The sequence below is a fragment of the Muntiacus reevesi genome, chromosome 4 (genome assembly GCF_963930625.1).
Source record: "Muntiacus reevesi chromosome 4, mMunRee1.1, whole genome shotgun sequence".
In the NCBI taxonomy this organism is placed as follows: Eukaryota; Metazoa; Chordata; class Mammalia; order Artiodactyla; family Cervidae; genus Muntiacus; species Muntiacus reevesi.
This window is the reverse complement of record NC_089252.1, coordinates 59,480,911-59,503,645: the sequence shown is the minus strand read 5'-3', so window position 1 is coordinate 59,503,645 and position 22,735 is coordinate 59,480,911. Positions and strand designations below refer to the sequence as shown.

The 22,735-nt window shown below is 35.9% G+C and overlaps 1 protein-coding gene and 1 pseudogene across 1 annotated transcript; both read left to right on the top strand.

Moving 5' to 3' along the window:
* The first annotated feature begins 8,140 nt into the window (after positions 1-8,140).
* LOC136167426 (olfactory receptor 4C11-like) lies at positions 8,141-10,278 on the top strand. The gene is made up of 3 exons (XM_065935010.1): positions 8,141-8,209; positions 8,290-8,836; positions 10,190-10,278. The coding sequence occupies exons 1-3, from the start codon at positions 8,141-8,143 to the stop codon at positions 10,276-10,278; spliced, it is 705 nt and encodes a 234-aa protein (XP_065791082.1).
* On the top strand, positions 10,275-11,138 carry LOC136167425 (olfactory receptor 4A47-like; annotated as a pseudogene).
* Positions 11,139-22,735: the final 11,597 nt, after the last annotated feature.

The following is a 22,735-nucleotide window of genomic DNA, read 5'->3' as shown; positions in this document are numbered from 1 at the left end:
GATTCTTTATTTTCATGCTATATATTTTGGTATTTAGAGAAACTTTTTAGAAGTAGGTCTTCATATTCCCATTTAATTAATGGGCAGACTAAGGGTCAAGGACTTTAAAGTGAAAGTGTTAGTCACTCAGTCGTGTCCAACTTTTTGTGACCACATGGACTGTAGACCATCAGACTCCCCTGTCCATGGGATTCTCCAAGCCAGAATACTGGAGTATGTAGCCATTCCCTTCTCCAGGGGATCTTCCTGACCCAGGGATGGAACCGGGTGTCCAGTGTTGCAGGCAAGTTCTTTACCATCTGAGTCACCAGGGAAGCCCAAAGACTTTAAGGAGCACATCAAACATCTTCCTCAGGATTTCTCCAGTCCATTTGTTTAAAAAAAAAAAAAAAAGCAAACGCTATGTGTTGGAATGTGATTTTTCCCTACAATTTCTCTGAGCTGCTTGGACTTGCTTGTTGCGACTAGACCCTTCAGCAAAAGTGCAGATCTTGGTGCAATCTATTCTTGGCATTCTCTCCCCTCAGTTGCTGTCTGCTTTCACCTTTGCATATCCTTGGCCTCTCACTTCATACTTGTTGAAGATACCTAGCAGGCAGTGTCAGACCTTGCAGGTAATTCTCAGACCGCAGTGCTGGTTGTAATATGGTCTCCCAGGTAGGAAAGTATCTTTCTGATGTAACCTATCCTGTCTCTAACACCTTGGGCTGTGTTATGCTTAGGCACCCAGTCATATCCAACCCCATGGACTGTAGCCCTCCAAACTCCTCTGTTCATAGGATTCTCTAGGCAAGAATACTGGAGTGAGTTGCCATGGCCCTCCTCCAGGGGATATTCCCAACCCAGGGATCAAACCCAGATCTCCCGCATTATAGGCAGATTCTTTCCTGTATGAGCCGCCAGGAAAGCCCAAGAATACAGGAGTGGTTGACCTAGCCCTTCTCCAGGGGGTCTTCCCAACTCAGGAATTGCACTATGGTCTCCTGCAAAACAGGCAGATTCTTTACCAGCTGAGCTACCAATGAAGACCCTTTCATACCTCACAACTCTTCAAAAGCAAAAGCTAACTCTGTTTCTTTTATGAGTGCCGGGAGCCAGCACACGAGATTCCACCCATGACAAGGTCGTGAGAAGACCTGACAAGCAAGGCAGATCAGGACTTCAGGGATTTCGAAAAGCTCCCCCGGCGCTCACCTTAAAGATAGTATCTGTCTTTCTGATGCTTGCTATATTAGACTACTCCCTAATTTCTGTGACACAGGTAGACGGCCTTCCCTGATCTCTTTCCTAATAAGAATCAATTTAGAACTTTAATCAATATGTCCCCAGGACAGTGGTATCTTATAAGATTATCCAGGATGAAAGGAGTGTTTCAATTTAGACCCTTTAGCTGGCATTTTAGTCTGCTTGGCAAATGCGTACTAATGCACATGACTGCTCACAACACCTTAATCATAAACAGTATAAAGAAGCTGATCACACAAAAGGCCCTAATAGGTACAGAACACTTTGGAGGTGAGGAAGTCCTATTAGAGAACATAAAAAATTATTCTAAAAGTGGTTATAGTTAAAGATTTAGGAAAATAAGAGTTTAGAATTGTTAATTTTAACCAGGAATGCTAAACAGGGGCTGTCTCACCAGAGCTGCAGAGTCTTTGTGTGGTAAATCTTTTAGATAAATGTAACTGATAACTTCTGCAAAAGGACTGACCTTTGTGTTCATTAAAGAATAGATTACAGAAAACACCTTTGTATTTACCTAGGTCATAAAATGTCAATAGGCCCCAAGGCCAGAAGATAATGTACAAGACTCTCACAAAGAAGTATGCAGAAAACACCCTGGTTTCATGTAGGACAAGCTGATGTAATATTAAACTATCTTCCCCTTAAAAGTGTACTAACTTAGAATTTAAGAGCTATGGTAAAAAATAAAGATTTGCCAGACTCTGCCAGACCCCCCGTCTGGTCTCTCTCTCTCCCTCCCTCCCTCCCTCTCTCTCTCTCTCTCTCTCCCTCGCAGACTTGGCCCTATCAAGTCTGGTCTCACATGTCTTCTCTCGCTGAAGCCATTCATCCTGAGGGCCCCCTGGATCCTGCCGAGGCTGGACCCCAGCATAAGAGGAAGAGCATCTATCTTGATAAAGAAAATGCATGAGACAAGTATTCAAGTTTCTTTCTCTTTTACTTCTTTCCTGTCTCCCTCTATAAATTGATTTTAAAAACATGAGTAGGATTAGAAATGGAAGGTTTGAACATCAATAATGTTAAATTAAATAAATATTGATTATTGTTGTTGTTCAGTCCCTAAGTCTGACTCTTTTGTGACTTTTCTGACTCTTCCAGACTCCTCTTTCCATGGGATTCCCAGGCGAGAATACTAGAGTGAGTTGCCATTTCCTTCTCCAGGAGATCTCCGGAGGCAGAAATTGAACTCACATCTCCAGGACTGGCAGACAGATTCTTTACCACTGAGCCATTTTCATCACCCCAAGTACTGGTTATTAGTAATTGCCTGTTAAAAAGGAAGCATAGGAAATTCAAGAGATTGAGAAATTTGCTTAAATTCACATAAAAGCTAAATGGAAAGGCCAGGACTCAAGTTTACAGTACACATTTCATCTCTGAGCCTTTCATGGGTTTCAGATGTCCTCATGCCTCTAAAAGAGATGGGCTTAAAGAGGCCTTATGGAGAAGGAAAGAGAATTTCCTCACATCAAGTCACATACACTGAAGTGTAGCTAATTGGCCCCCAGGTTTGCTTTTGCTCTTGGACTGTCTGAAACAGGTAGCTTGTTGCATAACCTTTGGGACTGGTCTGTGAGAAATACTTTCCTGAGGCTGAAGGCCTGTCTTAGGCGTTTGCAGAATTTTGTGGGAGTTGCTATAAACATCCGATGCAATGAAAAGAAAGCACTTAAACTCATGATTTTCCAAAAGATATATCGTGGGAAGAGAGCTGACTTCAGAGGTGTTTCTTATTCAGAATGCAGAAATAGTTTTCTCCACAAAGTCTCCAAGAACCAAATTAAGAAATTGACCCCATTTTTCACAAGACTTCTCTCTGCCTCAACAAGAAACCTTGTTCTGTCTAAAAAAGTGTTTCTGAGAAAGAGCTTGTCAATTATCGCCACATGCAGAGTTCCCTTTCTCCATAAACTCCTTACATCCCATGATCTCTTGAGATGAATCCCAAGATAAATCTTAATGAAGTATAGTTTGTGTGTTTTATTCAGGTTTCATATAATTTAACTTCTAAGTAAATTAAAATTGAAGATGTGCAAATATTTTATTGGAAGTTACCTGTTTGTTCATAAGAGTTAAGTTTCTTCATTCTCTCTGAAATATTTTCTTCTAATTGCCTCCTAAGGACCGAGCTCTCAGAATCTTTAGTCAGTGAGTCTTCTAACGAATGATGGAGGTCCTGGGGAGTGTTCACACCAGTGAAGGGTTATGCTGATCCAGGGTTCCTAGGCTTTCCTTGGAGCTGGCACATAGCTGTAGTACCTGTTAAAAGCATCTCTGTTCACAGAGGGTACAATGAACTGGATTGAGGCCAGCTTGGTAGAAATTTCTGTCTTGGGGAGCTTCTTGTTGAAAGTGTAGGTCATTGCTGATGTTTCTAGGACAGAATACAAAATAGAACTGTGATTTCTACACAGTTGAATTTTCAAGCCCACTGACAACCCTTTGCTCATAATCAGACTCCCTTTTTGGTTTAGAGGAAAGTGACTGTGTGGTCAGTCAGGAGGAAAGAAGCTGAACTGTGATGAAATTTTGGCTCAAACTACCCTCTCTAATATTTTTCCTCACCTTCCCACTCTGTCTTTCTGTATGCTATCCTTGACTCTTCTTTCCCTGGTTTCTGCTCACTCCCTTTCCTCTCTCCTGCTCTAACTTCATTAGTCTGCTTCTTTCTTCCTCTTCTATATAATCCATTTAGGTTCATTTAGTTTTATGCTTTGATATTAGCCTCAATATGCAGTTTAATGAACTTGATTTTGGAATCAGGGCAGAAATTTAAGGTATCAATTTGACATCCTTCTCTGATGGCTCAGAATTTCTTTTCTAAGATGCAATCTACATGATGATTGGAATTTGATATTTTAAATGACATGTGGGTGAGTGCTAAGCTATCTAGGTACATCCTTGTCTAGATATACCCTAGTTGCCTTAGTTAATACTTTGTATCACAGGTTAAACTTTGTAACTAGAAAAGGACAAACAAATGGCCACAGTTGCCTTGCAAAAAATTATGGAAGTCAGATGAAATAGCACAAGGGAAAGTTTGTTTGAATGATAAGATTAGATAATAAAACTAATATTTAATCCAGTATTGCCTTATTCAATCATATGTGTATGGAAATCCACATAGCAATATAGAAGCAGAGAAGATACAGACACATGTCTATTTACCTGGAGAAAACAAAACAAAACAAAACAAAACAGGCTTTTGACCCCAAATATAATTGAATTGGTTAAAATTTCAACAAGTGAAAGTAAAAATCTGAGGATGAAGGAAGCAAAAATAGTTTCCGCTACCACTAGGACTACTAATATCATTCTATTACTTGAATTTGGGAGATACCATCTTTATTCTTTCTTATAGTATTTCTGTGCTTTTTCATATTAGTTTCGAATGACCTATCAATTTACTTTAATATGAATTTTCAGATACTTTTCCTCTTTCTGATTAATCACCAATCCTTCATGGCATCAGAGACACCAACAAGTCAGTCATCAGATATGTACTAAGAGCCTATTCATCATCCAGAGTCAACAGATAGAGCATAGAAAAGTGTCCTTAACCTCTTCACAACCAAGTTGGTGAAGTGGTGGGATGATCCAGGGATGTTTGGAAATAAATACTGAATTCTGTCATAAAGCTCTGAGGGGGTATTGATCTGACCTAATGCATACATTAAGTCTTTATGTCCCCAAATATTTCCTTTGCTTACTTAAAGCAAAATAAAATAAAATAACATGAACTGGCTTTCACAGTGGTCTATTATCTGCCCACAGATTTTCTTTTACAGCTTTCTGATTTAATGAGAGTGCAGTCTTTATGGAGAGAAAATATATTTTTCCCAAAGCAATGCATGCTATTCTTCTTCTAATGATATTTAATCATTCTCTCCAAACTGCTCCTCTCTTCACAGAGAAGGGCCCCCTGACTCTTGTCTTCATCTCCTATTGGAAGCCTAACACACTGAAACTGAATAATCATTAACTGGTTCTCTTTTTAAATACGCATCAGAGATTACTGGAACTGTCATTTGGAGTGAGTGAAAGTTGATGAGTTGTGTTCAACTCTTTGAGACCCCATGTACTATACAGTCCATGGAACTCTCCAGGCCAGAGTACTGTAGTAGGTAGGCTTTCCCTTCTCCATGGGTTCTTCCCAACCCAGATATCACATCCAGGTCTTCCGCATTGAGGGCAGATTCTTTACCAGCTGAGCCACAAGGGAAGCCCACGAATACTGGAGTGGGTAGCCTATCCCTTCTTCAGTGGATCTTCTGACCCAGGAATCAAACCAGGGTCTCCTGCATTGCAGGCAAATTATTACCAACTGAGCAATCAGGGAAGCCATTTTGAGATTGTAGTTATTATAACATTTCCAAATCTTTTTAATATTATTTTAGCTAGACTACAAGGAAGCCTAAAGTTTTATTTAGATGTGCAAATTTATTAGAGGTAAGTGGACAATGTGACTTACTGATATGGAAATATTTATTCTATCCAAGGAAACCCAGAATAAGCTTACTGAATACTTGGGTTTCAGAGACTTGTTGGAAACCTCAGCTTAACATATCGAAAGCCATAGCTCAATTTCTTTCTCATATTTGAACAGTCCAATCAATTTTTTCTCCAGGAATCTTTCTACTTTTGGCATTAAAATTCACTTGCATTATCACATAGATTTGTGTGTAATTTTATGCAACTAATCATCTTACATAGAGGAATGTTACTTCTCCAACTTGGTTGTGAAGAGGTAGAGGACATCTTTCCATTCCCTGTCAGTTGACTCTAGATATGAGTAGCTTCTTAGTACATGGTTGATGACTGAGTTGATGCTGTCATTGATGCATTGAAGGATTGATAATTAATCAGAAAGAGGAAAAGTGTCTCAAAACTCATATTAAAGCAAATTAATAGGTCATTTGACATTAAAGTGAAAAAGGACAGAAATATTATAAGAAATAATGAAGGTGAAATCTCTCAAATTGAAGTAACAGAATAAAATGGAAAGGAGAGTAGATTTGATAGATTTTAGTGTACACAATTGAAAAAAGCTCATAACTTAAAGGTATTAAAATTTTATTGACAAAAGATTTACATAATTCAAAATGGATGAAATATAAGTAAATATATACAAAATATGATGCACTGTTGTTAATCAAAATGCATGTAATTTTAACTCAGATAATCAAGTAAATATGAGTGCCCCATGCTAGAGTTTTATTAGAAATTGAGGCCCTATTATTATAAATATAGCAATATAAATATAAATAATTATATAAATATATATATATAATTATATATATATATAATAAATATAAATGTAAATTTCCAATATAAATAATGGAAAAATACAATTGGTGCATAAGAAGAAATATTTAACTATATAAATACACACACATGATCCTGAAAACACTCACAGAATATGCAAGGAACTAACATTTTCATCCAGTGAGTGAAATTGGTTAATTATGAATTTTTGAAGGTACTTTTCACAGTCTGTAATCTACCATAAACTTTGGAGTTTTTATTATGCAAATATATTCATTCTATTTTTTCTAAAGTATATTGAAGTATCCAAATTGAAAGATTATGTAATAGTTGTTAATAATTATGAAATATGCATATTTATGTAAGCAATCCCTGGAACATATTTTGATGAAATTATTAAAGTAACTAAAGGTTATATAAGAGGAGTTTATTCAAAAGTTTTTCATTAGGGTGAAAATTTGTAAATAACTTAAGATAAATGATAGAATTTATACTATGAGATTTTGATACATTGATTTATAGTTGCTAAATTAATAATTACAGTATGGATACTCTTTAACAAAATGTGAAAGGCTTTTAGTAATCAAAAATGAAAATCAGAAAGCTTAAAAGTATTATAAGATGATTGAAATGTTACATATGTGTATGCTTATAAAAAGAACAAAATAGAACAATGGGAGATATTAATATGTTTAAATCCTGAAATACATTTAAAAATCATATCTTAGATAAAAATTGGGAGAGTACAAACCTCTGGAAAACAGTAGTAGGGGAATCAGATATGGGACAGGACATTGTATGAGTGTTAGAAATATAAGAAATGGAACTTCATATTGGATCTATAGGGTGTGAAGATTAATTTGATACACTTCTTAATAGCATGGGTAATGGATTATTTCAAGCAAATAGTAATTTTTTCTCAAAATGCCAGTTTCAATGATTTACTCAAATATCTCATGTGCCCTAATTGGCAGTGAAAGTAATAGTATAATTGCAACTAGCCTAAAAGTTGGAAAAACAATTTTTTCTTAAAGCTTAATCCAAATATGATTTTGAAGAGATCAGAAATAATGGGTGCAACCTGGTTTCCAAATCAAGAAATGTGCTTTTTCAAGAAAGACCCTCCAAAAGTATTATTACAAAATTATATAGAACATAAAAATTATATATAAATGAATTTTATATATAAAATTCAGTAGTTGATATGTATACACATTATATGAGCATGCATATCATATACACATATATCTATTGGAACCTCTAATTGTCATTTGAAGAAAAAACATCAAGACATTAAAGTGACCTGATCAATATCATACAACAAAGTCCTTAACTCTTAGACTTTGGCAAAGAACACAGTCATTGAGGGTTCCCTTACACAAAATCTTATTCCCTATAGAAAGAACTGGCTAAAGCATGAAAACCAGCATAAAAAACATTATTTCATAATTTATTGCAATGCACAAAAACTTTGAGAAATAGCGAGTTATATGCTTTGATGGAATTATAACTCTGAAAGTTCTAATTTCAAGTCCAAATACATTTCTATTATTGCCAAGTCACAATTTCCCCCACTTCCTTTGCAGATGAACTGCTTCTCAGCTATGCCTGTTTTACATTCATCATAACCATGGAGGTGAACAGCAGTGTGAACAAGTTTGTTCTGCTTGGGTTAACACAGAATCTACTAAAGGACAAAGTAGTATTTGTGATCTTCTTGCTTCTATACCTTGCAACTCCGTTGGTAAATGTCCTAATTGTGATGACCATACGAAATAGTCAGACACTTGGCAGCTCAATGTATTCTTCCTTTTCTACTTATCCTTTGTTGATGCCTGTTTTTCAACAACCACCGCCCCTAGGTTGATTGTAGATTCTATATCTGAGAAGAAAGTTGTCTCCTTCAATGGATGCATGACCCAGATCTTTGCATTTCACTTCTTTGGGTGCATGGGGATCTTGGTACTTGCCCTCCTGTCCTTTGATCGCCATGTGGCCATTTGCAAGCTCCTGCAGTTCACAGCCATCATGAGCCAGTGTGTCTGTGGCTCACTGGTGAAACTGGCCTGGGTGGGGGCCTGTATCCATTCTTCAGCACAGATTCTCTTGGTTTTGAGATTACCCTTCTGTGGTCCCAATGTTATTGATCACTATTTCTGTGATACGCAGCCATTGTTGAAACTTGCCTACACTGATACTTATGTCATCAGTCTCCTCATAGTGTTTAACAGTGGGGCCATATGCACGGTGAGTTTCACACTGCTCCTAATCTCCTATGTTTTCATCTTATGTTCTCTGAGTAATCATAGTGCAACAGAGTTGCAAGGTATAATAGTAAATAGTGGGAACCAGGTTTCACAGTTGTGTGACATACTTTATTATGTAAGACATTAAATCATATTGAAATAACTCAAAATTACATTCCAGTTCTAGCTTTACCACTAAAACTAAAAATGTGCGATCTTGGGGAAATGAATGAAATGTTCTCAGCTTTAGTATCTTAAAACATAATATGAGGATTCCTGTTCTTGTTACCATAAATATTAGAAGTGATCCATTAAACTGTGGTTACGTGGTAGGAATCCACTGTGGGAGTTTTGAGCAGTGAAGGAATATAATCAGAACAGAATGAAAGAGAATCATATGGGTTAATAACAAGTTGTTATAGGCCAGAATAGAAGTGGACATAGCTGGCAGGAGGTTGCTGGAGTGGCCTGGAAGGAAACGGAGTAGGGATGATTAAATTTGTAATATATTTTGAAAATAGAGACAGCAGAATTTCTTAAAGATATGAATAAGTCATAGAAGACCAGTAGAGAAGTGAAGACTGTAAGCTTTATTGTCTGAGCAATGGCACTGAAGGTGGTATGTTGGAATGAGATGGAGAACAACTTTTATACTGTGAAAAATTATTAATTTTGTTTTATAAATACTAAATTGTTATCCAAATTCAAATGTCCAAAACTGGAGGTATTGCATATACAAACGTTAAAATTAGAGTAGGAATAGGGTCTTGAGACAAAATTGGAACCGCTTCAGTATTCATTTGACAGGAAAATGTGGAATATCCAAATAAGACCCTCAGAAGGAAGCCTCAGTGATTTCTGAGACAGCCCTGGGGAACTTCTATTCATAGCTCCATTTACTCTTACTGAATATGGACATTAGTTCAAGTTTGTCTCAAGTATTACACCTTTGTAAGTTTATACATGGTTTACATATTCATGGAATTCCCTTCTCATCTTCCCCTAGGATGCTGTCAATATGCTTATAATGTCACTTTTTACATTTGTGTGGGCTTCCCAGGTGACATTAGTGGTAAAGAATCCACCTGCCAATTCAGGAGATGCAAGAGACATGAGTTCCTTTCCTGGGGCAGGAAGTTCCCCTGGAGGAGGAAATGGCACCCCACTCCAATATTCTTGCCTGGAAAAATACCATGAACAGGGGAGCCTGGCGGGTTGCAGTCCATGGTGATGCAAACAGTCAGACATTAATGAGCACATACACACATTGATCTGGAATTGCTTGATCATTTACCTTGTGTTCAACTTGATTAACACAATGTCTATGAATCGTTGGGATCATATAGATACTCCATACTACTGATTTTAAATGAATGGATACATAAGAGATACAACTTAGACTGAATTTAAAAGTTTTCCCCTTTGTGTTGTAGGTAAACTGCTTCTAATATATGAACTGAGCTCTTATACAGACTTGATGAAACCAAGGAACAATGTAACAGAATTTGTCCTCTTGGGATGACTGAGAGTGTCCAGGGTCAGGAAATACTATTTGTCATCTTCTTGCTCATCTACGTTGTGACGATGGTGGAGAACCTACTCATTGTCCTGACTGTGGTGTTCAGTTCAACTCTGAATTCCCCTATGCACTTCTTTCTTGGCTACTTATCATTTCTGGATGCTGTTTATTCTACTACTGTCACCCCAAAAATGATTATAAACTTACTTTATGAGAAGAAAACCTTCTCCTTCCAAGTTTGCATGACCCAGCTTTTTATAGAGCACTTATTCGCTGGTAAGGAAGTTTTGCTCCTGGTGGTCATGGCCTATGACCGCTACGTGGCCATCTGCAAACCCTTACATTATTTGACAATCATGAATCAGTGGCTGTGTGTTCTGCTACTGCTGTTGGCCTGGGTTGGTGGGTTTTACATGTGGTAGTTCAACTTCTCTTGTTTACAGCCTTCCCTTCTGTGGCCCCAATGTCATTGACCACTTCACCTGTGACATGTACCTCTTGTTCAAACTTGCCTGCACTGACACCTATATTATTGACCTCACAGTCCTGGCCATTGATGGGGCCATCTCCTTGGTCATCTTCACGCTCTTACTCATCTCCTACAGGGTCATTCTGCACTCCCTGAAGAATATTAGTCAGGAAGGGAGGCACAAAGCCTTGTCTACCTGTGGCTCCCACATTACCTCTTTTCTGTGCCCTGTATTTTAATGTATGTGAGACCTCCTTCCACTTTACCCATTGATAAATCCTTGAATGTGTTTTACACCATTATCAGTTCTATGCTGAACCCTCTAATATATACTCTGAGGAATGGAGAGATAAAAAATGCTATGAGAAAGCTATGGATCAGAAAGAGAAAATGAGGCATCTGAATATGTATCACCTGTTTTCAGTGAAATACTGCTGTTTTCACATAAGATACGTATGCTTATTTAACTGCAGCAAATTTCCCTCAGATTTAATAAAGTTGGCAGATTAAAAGCATTTATTATATGAATACTTTCAGTGACCAAAATATACTTTAAGCTTTTCATATTTTATAAGTATATATATAAATATATATATATAACTTTTGCAATTTCTTAGGAAAATATACAGAGCTTTTAGGCTTAAAATTATCTCTGTTAAACTATATACATATGTTCTATGTAATGAGTTATCCTATAGTTAATACTGTGAAAGTGCAGGGTTTCTCATGCTTATATCTTAAATAATTCAGTTTTTCAGAGTTAATATGACTCATTATAGATTTCAGAAAAAGGAAATATGAAATAAGAAGTAGGAGATTGATTCACTCCTCTTTAAACAAAGATAGCCCATATTACTATTTGAAGTATGTAGCTTATTTTTGTATCCATAAGATACTTTACTAACAGTTATTTTGTTCATATTATTTAGCATATTAATGTCAAAGAATAGTGATTTTTCAGAGTTACAGTATTAATCATAAGGATACTATGTGAAAATAATATGCATGAACAAGGTAGACATGCAGAAAATAACTAAACTGTACTTATTTTCCCAAATGGGGAGTCATATTATCTCAAATTTTTCAGCTTTGTTAGTGTTATATTTTCATAAAGATAATCACTTCCTCTTCCAGGTAGTTTAGAATATCTGATTGGACCTCTGCTATTTTTCAGTATCCCCTTACTCTTGTTCATTTACAATATTTATAGCCTTTTATAGAGACCAGTCTCTGCCTTTCACGAGTAAATTTAGTGTAATCCATAATCCATGCCTCTCAAATATGTAATACAGAACTCGAGCATTATCCTTGTTAAAAAAAAGATACTGCATGTATGCCATTCTGATCACTCTTATTGGTGAAATACAGATTATTAGGTAATAAAGAGGCCAGAATATATTGTTTTATTGGGCAGAGACATCATTCATAACATCCTCTCTCTGTCTCTGTGTCTGAATTAGGCTTGAAACTAAGTATTATCTGCCTCTAATGTGGTTGGAAACATCTGGTCGAAGAAACATTATTTGGCATCCCCCCTTTTTTTTTTTTTTTTAATTTTTATTTTTCAGTGGGGGCATCCCTTATTTAGTCGGATTCATGAGGGGCATAAGGCTATGTGACAATGGATGTGTTTTTTTTAATAGTAAATCACACTGCATGAAATTTTATCCCTATTTAATACCTCAAGATTTCTTGTTGTTCAGGTGCAAAATTGTGTCTGACTCTTTGCAACCCCATGGACTGTAGCACTCTAAACTTCTCTGTCCTTTACTATTTCCCAGAGTTTGCTCAACCTCATGTCTGTTGAACCACTGATGCCAACCAAACATCTCATCTTCTGTCACCCACTTCTTCTTCTGCCTTCAATTTTTCCCAACATCAGGGTCTTTTCCAATGAGTTGGCCCTTTGCATCAGGTAGCCAAAGTATTGTTGCCTCAGTTTTAGCATCAATCCTTCCAATGAATATTCAGAGTTACTTTCTTTTAGGATGGACTGGTTGGATCTCTTCGCAGTCCAAGGGACTCTCAAGAGTCTTCTCTAACACCACAGTTCAAAAGCATCAGTTCTTCGGTGCTCAGCTTTCTTTATAGTCCAACTCTCACATCCATACATGACTACTGGTAAAGCCATAGCTTTGACTAGATGGACCTGTTGACAAAGTAATGTCTCTGCTTTTTAATATGCTGTTTAGATTGGTCATAACTTTTCTTCCAAGGAGTAAGCATCTTTTATTTTTATTTATTTATTTTTTTATATTTTATTTTATTAGTTGGAGGTCAATTACTTCACAACATTTTAGTGGGTTTTGTCATACATTGACACGAATCATCCATAGAGTTATACTTCCAAGGAGTAAGCATCTTTTAATTTCATGGCTGCAGTCACCATTTGCAGACCCCACCAAAAAAAATCTGACTGTTTCCATTTCCCCAAGTATTTGCCATGAATTGATGGGACCAGAAGCCATGATCTTAGGTTTTTGAATGTTAAGTTTGAAGCCAATTTTTCACTCTCATCTTTCGCTTTCATTAAGAGACTCTTTAGTCCTTCTTTGCTTTCTGCCATAAGGGTGGTGCCATCTTCATATCTGAGGTTATTGATATTTCTCCAGGTAATCTTGATTCCACTCTCAAGAGTTTTCTCCAGCACCACAATTTGAAAGCATAAATTCTTCAGTGTTCAGCCTTCTTTTTTATGGTCTAACTGTCACATTCATATGTAACTACTGGAAAAAGCAGAGTTTTCACTGTAATGAGTTTGTCAGCAAAGTGATATTTCTGCTTTTTAATATGCTGTCAATATTTGTCATAGCTTTCCTTCCAAGGAGCAAGCATCTTTCAGGGCTGCAGTCACAGACAAAGGTCAATGTATGGAAAAAACCACTACAATATTGTAAAGTAATCAGCCTCCAACTAATAAAAATAAATGAAAAATAAATAAATAAATAAAACCTAAAAAAAAAAAAAAAAGAAAACAAAAGAAACTATCACTGTTTCCATTGTTACCCCCATCTATTTGCCTTGAAGTGATGGGACCAGATGTCATGATCTTAGTTTTTTGAATGTTGAGTTTTAAGCCAACTTTTTCATTCTCCTCTTTCACCTTTATCAAGAGGTGGTTTTTTTTTTTTTTAATTTTCTTTTTTTTACTTTTTATATAGCAGTTCAATTCTTAATTTTTTTTTCATTTATTTTTATTAGCTGGAAACTAATCACTTTACAATATTGTAGTGGTTTTTGTCATACATTGACATGAATCAGCCATGGATTTACATGTATTCCCCATCCCGACCCTCCCTCCCACCTCCCTCTCTACCCGCTCCCTCTGGGTCTTCCCAGTGCACCAGGCCTGAGCCCTTGTCTCATGCATCCAACCTGGGCTGGTGATCTGTTTCACCCTAGATAATATACATGTTTCAATGCTGTTCTCTCAAAACATCCCACCCTCGCCTTCTCCCACAGAGTCCAAAAGTCTGTTCTGTACATTTGTGTCTCTTTTTCCATTTTGCATATAGGGTTATCATTACCATCTTTCTAAATTCCATATATATGTGTTAGTAATGGTCTTTATCTTTCTAGTTTACTTCACTCTGTATAATGGGCTCCAGTTTCACCCATCTCATTAGAACTGGTTCAAATGAATTCTTTTTAACGGCTGAGTAATATTCCATGGTGTATATGTACCACAGCTTCCTTATCCATTCATCTGCTGATGGGCATCTAGGTTGCTTCCATGTCCTGGCTATTATAAACAGTGTTGCGATGAACATTGGGGTGCACGTGTCTCTTTCAGATCTGGTTTCCTCGGTGTGTATGCCCAGAAGTGGTATTGCTGGGTCATATGGCAGTTCTATTTCCAGTTTTTTAAGAAATCTCTACACTATTTTCCATAGTGGCTGTACTAGTTTGCATTCCCACCAACAGTGTAAGAGGGTTCCCTTTTCTCCACACCCTCTCCAGCATTTATTGCTTGTAGACTTTTGGATAGCAGCCATCCTGACTGGCATGTAATGGTACCCAAGAGGTGGTTTAGTTCCTCTTCACTTTCTGCCATCATCTCAAAGTCTTCTCAAGCCCAATACTACTCACCAAATAACATCAAACATTTGCATTCATCAAAATTTACGTAATTAACTTCTCAACTTTTGGTTGTTGTTTTAAACTGAAAGCTTGAATCTCCTTCCAAAATTTCAAGTTAACCCTTTATAGTATGTTGTTATTTGGAGTGGGTCCTTCAGGATGTAATTAGTCCAAGAAGGTAGAGCCCTCAAAGATGGGATTAATGACCTTATGAAAGACATCCTATAGTCAATTGATGCTTCTGCCATGTGAAGACCATCAACTATAAAACAGACCCTCATTATACGTGGAATCTGCAGACCACTCTGTCTTGGACTTTTGAGTATCTATAACTGTGAAAAATAAATCCTTAATTTTTAAGCCACACCACTATCCTTATAATTCTGTAATAGCAGCTCAAACAGAGCAAGGCAGAAATTTAGTTAATTATAAAATTATTATAGTATTTTTCAAGTCATGAGATAAGATACTTTGTTAATTGTCTATGTTCATTGTTTTATAAGCTCCATGAAATCAGGGCAATTAATTGTATTTGCGTTCTCTGTTCCTAGAAACAATGAAAGTACATTTAGAATGTCGTTCACATATTTACTTTGAAGAAGATGGCATGTCTTAATATCTTATTTTCCAATCTCGGAAAAGATAAACATTGTGAAGAACTGATTGATGACTCAATAAAGATTTGTCATCATCTCTGTAGAGTGTACAGAAACCTCGCTTTTTGTCTTCTTATAGAAAGATAAGATTCTCTTATTTTCTTTTTATTCACACTTTGTATGAGCTGCTCAGAAAGTGTTTGGTGTCTTTTGCTGGCATGTTTTACAACTTAGTTCTCAAAGCCACAAGTATATGTCTGTATGCAAATGTGCATAGGTCTTGTACCCCACAATACATAAGTTTGTGTCCCACCACACACTCAGATCTATATCCAACCTCATGTGAATCTGTGTGACCACATGGGGGGACTCCCTAGTGGCTCAGACAATAAAGAATTCACCTGCAAAGAAGGAGACCTAGTTTCAATCCCTGGGTCAAGAGGATCCACTGGAGAAGTGAATGGCAACCCACTCCAGTATGCTTGCCTGGAGAATACCATGGACAGCGGAGCCTGTCGGGCTATAGTCCAGGGTGTCACAAAGAGTCAGACGCAATTGAGTGACTAACACTTTCACTTTTCATGTACAGATGTACTTGCAAAATTTAGTGGGAAGTCCCAGTGAATTTATTTAAGCAGAAAGTCAACCCTGGACACACTTTCTAAATCTCAGTGATAAATGGGGTTTGAAATCATAAAAGTCGTCTTTGCATCTGTTGAAAAAAATAGATTATTTTCTTTTAAGAGCTGATATAAACATTTCAGGAGATCCTTTGTCAGGCTTAAAGCATTGCATTAAAAAAATGGCAAGGAAAACAGAATTTTTCTCAAAATCCAAAGTCAACTGTACTGATGTTACAAACTGAGAAGGGCTAAACAATTCAATAGTATTTTTCTATTTTGAAGTTAAAAATAAATTACCAGAGACAAATTTTCCTGGAAAATATCTTGTTGCTATCTTTATATATATATATATATATATATATATATATATATATATATAAAATCCATGTTAATTTCTGCTAAATGTATATGATGGGATTTCTTTTAAACAATCTATAGTGCAAATCACATTGTTCTAAATAAACAGAAGAATCCATGAAAGAAATGAAGAGACAGATAAATTAAATCAAATATACCTTCAGATAATATTGCAATCTTTTGGCCTCCATCGTCATATTGGATTAAAGGAAAAAAAAAATCAGGTATTTGTAAGTAATTTAAAATTTTTTCCTTCTTATTGTGAACATGTTCCCCCAATGAAAGACTAATATTATATGATGTGAATCATGATTCACAATTGTGGACTTTATTTTGCAATAAATTAAATCATTTTGAAACATGTTAAATTTAGGTTCCAATTCTATTACTATCACTTAAAAATGTGTGCCCTTGGAAAATTATAAGCAATTCTTAGGTATAGCTCCTTCAACTGGAAAAAAGTGAAGGTGATTACAGTACTTGTTACTATAAATATTGTTATGTATTAAATTATGATAGCATGATTAGAATAAGAGTTTTGAGCTGTTCAGTGGTAATCAGAACAAGATTTAAAAAGTATAATTTGAGCTGTTTCTGGAGAATAAATTGTTGGAGTTCAAAAGAAAGTGAGAAACTTGGCAGGAAACTACTTCCCTGGGACAGGAAGAAAATGATCAAAAATATGTTATATATTTTGAAAGCAGAGACAACAGTATGCCATACAGTGCATGCATGCTCAATCATTTCAGTCATGTCTGACTCTTTGCAACCCTATGGACTGTAGCCTTCCAGGCTCTTCTGTCTATAGGATTCTCCAGGCAAGAATACTGAAGTGGGTTGCCATACTCTCCTCCAGGGGATCTTCCTGACCCAGGGATTCAACCTGCATACCCTGTGTTCTGCATTGAAGATGGGTTTTTTACTGTTGAGCCAACTGGGGAAGCCCAATATTCCATAGTTATCAGGAAATAATATGATAGCAAAAAGGGAATGAATAACAAGATGTGATTTTTCTTTCTTTTTTTTGGGGGGGGGAGGAGCAATTACATTGAAGATGGTGCAATTTAATGATATGGGGAACACCTTTTATATATGTGGAAATTTTTAATTTTTTTGTTGTGTGTACTAAATTGATATCCAACTATAGATGTCTAAAAGTGGAGGTGTTAAAAAAAACAAACAAAAAAAACAAAAAAAAAAAAAAAAGAAAAAGTGGAGGTGTTGTTTATGTTAAAGTGAGGGTAGAGATAAAGTCGACAAAATTGAACTGACTCACTATTCATTGATCAGGAGAAGGAGGAATCTTTTCCTTGACATTCTAAGAAAGAAATTCCAGGTTGTTCTGAGACAATACAGGGCAGTGACCTTCTATTCATAGTTTGATTTACTAACAGGAAGTATGTTAGTTTAAGTGGATCTAAGGTGTTACACTTTTATGACATTACAAATGATATGCATTTTCCTGGAATTTCCATCGTATCTTTTCCTGTACTTTCATTTTTTCTTTAAAGTTAAGCTAAATTATTGCTTCTTCTGGGAACCCTTCTCTGATTCCAGTCTGATTAATATATTCCGACTCTGTGATATTTAGCATTATGTGAATATCCTTCTCATGGCACTTATTAGTTGGTCTGGAATTTTCTGATCCTTCATTTTGTGTCAGATCACTGAGGGAAGGGAACTATGACTTTTGCAACTTGGGTATATTTCTATGAACTACTGGACAAAAATTGATGCTGCATACACATTTTTTAATTGAATGGACAAATAGAAAACGTATAGTGAATTTAAATGTGTCCCTCTTGTTTTCTAGGTAAGCTGCATCTAATATGCGAGGTCAGCTACTTTCCAGACTAGATGGAACCAAGGAACAGTGTAACTTATTTTGTCCCCCCAGGACTCACACAGAACCCAAAGGAGCAGAAAGTCCTTTTCTGTTATATTCTTGCTCTTCTACATTTTGACTGTGGTGGGCAACCTGCTCATTATTTTGATGTGATGTTCAGTAGGACACTGAATTCTCTGATGTACTTTTTCCTTACTTTCTTATCAATTATGGATGTAGATTATTCCTCTCCTATTGTGCCCAGATTGATTTCAGACTTGTTATTTGGGGAAAATATCATATCCTTTGAATCATGCATAACCCAGCTGTTCACAGAGCACTTTTTTGGTGGATCCGAGGTCTTCCCTCTGCTGGTGATGGCCTATGACCGCTATGTGGCCATCTGTAAGCCCTTGCATTACTTGGTTATCATGAGGCAAAGGGTGTGTGTTGTGACCAAAGGTCCTGTGTTGGAGATTTTTGCACTCAGTTATTCAAATTAGCACTATTTCTGGGCTCCCATTCTGCTGCCCCAATATCATTGATCACTTCACATGTGGTAGGTCCCCCTTATTGAAACTCATCTGTACTGACACCTTTGTCACTGGCATCTTAGTTGTGGCCAATGGAGGACTGATCTGCGCTATTGTGTTCCTGCTCTTACTCGTCTCCTATGGAGTCATCCTGCACTCTCTGAAGAACCTGAGGCAGGAAGGGAGGCAGAAAGCCCTCCAGACCTGTGGTTCCCACATCACTGTGGTTGTCTGCTTCTTTGTTCTCTGTATTTTCATTTTTGTAAGACCTGGCACAACCTTCCATACTGACAAATCATTGACTGTGTTTTATACAATCAAAACCCCCATGTTGAAACCATTAATCTTAAGGAATTCTGAGATGACTAATGCTATGAATCAGCTCTGGTGAAAAAAATGTCAGATTAAGTATTAAATAAGTGCATTATTCATCAGGAAAGTAGTAATTTAACATTAGGACCAATCTTCCACAATATAAACATCTTCATAAATCTGATGCAAACTTTCTTTCAATATCAAGCAATTAAGATAAATATAATTAAAGAATGAACAGCATGTTCATTCTACCATTTGACAGTCTCCCCATTAGAATGTAAACCATATGATGGGTGGTTCATCACTGCACCTAGAATGGTGGAATGCATTGACAGTATGGAATCAATAAATAATATGTAATGACTAAAGAATACATTTTATAGAGTAAAGCTGATTTTTAAATAGTTTCCATGTTTACTTTTATTTTCTTATTGTTGTTTTAAGTCAGAGTCCTGTCTTTACTCTTTATTTTTCTTATTGCTCAATTTAAAATGCTGAAGGCCACATTTATATTATACATAATATAATATGTATATTATAATATGCATATTAAACTATCCTTTTTAATAAATTTTGTTTACCTTAGTTATGAAATTTTAAAGTAATATTTCAATTTTAAAATAAAAATTTGAAGTATAATATATAATAAGTAATATGAAAGTTGAGCCTATGCAAAATGGAGTAATGCAGAATAAGGCTCTTATATATCTCATACTACAGCCTTCTAGTCCTTTCAGATGTTCTCAATGTTTTCTTTTCTTGAATATCGTTGATAAATAATATTTAAAATGTAAGCATGTTTTCATATGTGTGTGTGAATGTCTCTGTATAGAAGTTTCAATTTTACTTAGCCTCCTGAAGATCTTTACATACCAACCTATAAAGATCTAACTCATTCTAGATTCATCATATTGCATAACTTTTATAAAGACTGAAATTTAGGTATCCAGGCCTCTTAAAGTTTTTCCCAGCTTTTTTATGATGTATAATTCTACAATGAAGTCTTTTTGAAATTTTTTTAGTCAGTCTAAGAAATTGAATATTTTATTCATTTGGTACATGTATTTAAATGTTGATGTTCATAGTTATTGCTAAAATGCTATCCATGAGCTTGTACCAAATCCACACTCCCCTAATTCTGAAAAATACATTTGAATACATTCTGAACAATCAGCATTTGATAAATATTTGTGGTATCTGACATCTGAGTAAAGAAGTTATATTTCACTTATCTACTTTATTTATAAATATTCAAGTTAATTGAATTTGGGTATCTATTTAGGTGTTTAAATTGATCTGTATTCCTTTTACATGAGTTTTTTATTAGTAAATTTTTCATATTTTGTTTGATTGCTGATATTTTCCATATTGATTTTTATGACTTGATTACATATTATAGAAATTATCCCATTTATCTATAATGAATTTCCAGATTATGATTTGTTTTTGATGTACTTGTTCAGTGCAGAGTATTTGGTCATGTAAAAATCTACATTTACATAGTTATATTTCCTTTGGATTTTACACCTTGCTTAGAATTTTCCTATTTTGACGATGCTAAAATATTGTTCCTTATTTTTCAACATTTAATTCTTTGTCTTTTTGTTGTTTCATATCTTTTATTTTTTTTATTTTTTTTTTATTTTTTTTTTTTTTATTTTATTTTATTAGTTGGAGGCCAATTACTTCACAACATTTCAGTGGGTTTTGTCATACATTGACACGAATCAGCCATTGAGTTACACGTATTCCCCATCCCGATCCCCCCTCCCACCTCCTTCTCCACCCGACTCCTCTGGATCCTCCCAGTGCACCAGGCCCGAGCACTCGTCTCATGCATCCCACCTGGGCTAGTGATCTGATTCACCATAGATAATATACATGCTGTTCTTTTGAAACATCCCGCCCTCACCTTCTCCCACGGAGTTCAAAAGTCTGTTCTGTACTTCTGTGTTTCTTTTTCTGTTTTGCATATAGGGTTATCGTTACCATCTTTCTAAATTCCGTATATATGTGTTAGTATGCTGTAATGTTCTTTATCTTTCTGGCTTACTTCACTCTGTATAATGGGCTCCAGTTTCATCCATCTCATTAGAACTGATTCAAATGAATTCTTTTTAACGGCTGAGTAATATTCCATGGTGTATATGTACCACGGCTTCCTTATCCATTCATCTGCGGATGGGCATCTAGGCTGCTTCCATGTCCTGGCTATTATAAACAGTGCTGCGATGAACATTGGGGTGCACGTGTCTCTTTCAGATCTGGTTTCCTCAGTGTGTATGCCCAGAAGTGGTATTGCTGGGTCATATGGCAGTTCTATTTCCAGTTTTTTAAGAAATCTCCACACTGTTTTCCATAGTGGCTGTACTAGTTTGCATTCCCACCAACAGTGTAAGATAAACTCAAAATGGATTAAAGATCTAAATGTAAGACCAGAAACTATAAAACTCCTAGAGGAGAACATAGGCAAAACACTCTCTGACATAAATCTCAGCAGGATCCTCTATGACCCACCTCCCAGAATATTGGAAATAAAAGCAAAACTAAACAAATGGGACCTAATGAAACTTAAAAGCTTTTGCACTACAAAGGAAACTATAAGTAAGGTGAAAAGACAGCCATCAGATTGGGAGAAAATAATAGCAAATGAAGAAACAGACAAAGGATTAATCTCAAAAATATACAAGCAACTCCTGAAGCTCAATTACAGAAAAATAAATGACCCAATCAAAAAATGGGCCAAAGAACTAAACAGACATTTCTCCAAAGAAGACATACAGATGGCTAACAAACACACGAAAAGATGCTCAACATCACTCATTATTAGAGAAATGCAAATCAAAACCACAATGAGATACCATTACACGCCAGTCAGGATGGCTGCTATCCAAAAGTTTCATATCTTTTAAAATCATCTATATTTTTTTGTAAGAAGTAAAGTAGGCATTGAATGTGTCTAGGCAAGAATACTAGAATGGATTGCCATGTCCTACTTCAGGGGATCTTCCCAGACTAGAGATCAAACTTGAACCTGTGTTTCTGAGTCTCCTGCATTGGCAGGTGGACTCTTTAACACTGAGCCACCTGGGAAGCCCTCTGGGTGGGTACTACTTTTTCTTTTTTTTTTGCTTCTTTTGCATCTTTTATTTTGTATTGTGGTACAGCCAATTAACAATGTTGTGATAGTTTCAGCTGAATAGCCAAGATACTCAGTCATACATATACAGGTATTATATTTTAGCTATTTTTTTCTAGATGACCATTTTTGTACACACATAATTATTTTTCTCCATGTCTTTGATATTCTAGTTTTATATTCCAAAAGATAGCATGTAGTTGAATCCAATTTAGGCCTCTATCATCATCCATTGATCTCTTTATTATTGTGCCATGTATCATATGATGTAATTGCATTTAATTTAAAATACACTTTGATACCTGATAGGCTCCTTCATTATTATTCCTTATCAAAGTGATGTCTACTCTTGCATATTTATATTTTAAAATTAAAATTCAATAAGCTAATCTAAGAAGAACTAAATTTATTTAATATTGTCCATGAGATTTGCTTTAGAAAATTTATATCTTTTCCTGGAAAACTGAGAGTTCTTTTTTTTTTTTTTTTTCAATTTTATTTTATTAGTTGGAGGCCAATTACT

Coding starts and splice junctions, on each gene's coding strand:
- LOC136167426 (XM_065935010.1), top strand. CDS start 8,141: ATGGAGGTGAACAGCAGTGTGAACAAGTTTGTTCTGCTTGGGTTAACA. Junction 8,210..8,289: donor AGAATCTACTAAAGGACAAA/GTAGTATTTGTG, acceptor CATACGAAATAG/TCAGACACTTGGCAGCTCAA. Junction 8,837..10,189: donor TAGTGCAACAGAGTTGCAAG/GTATAATAGTAA, acceptor TTTGTGTTGTAG/GTAAACTGCTTCTAATATAT.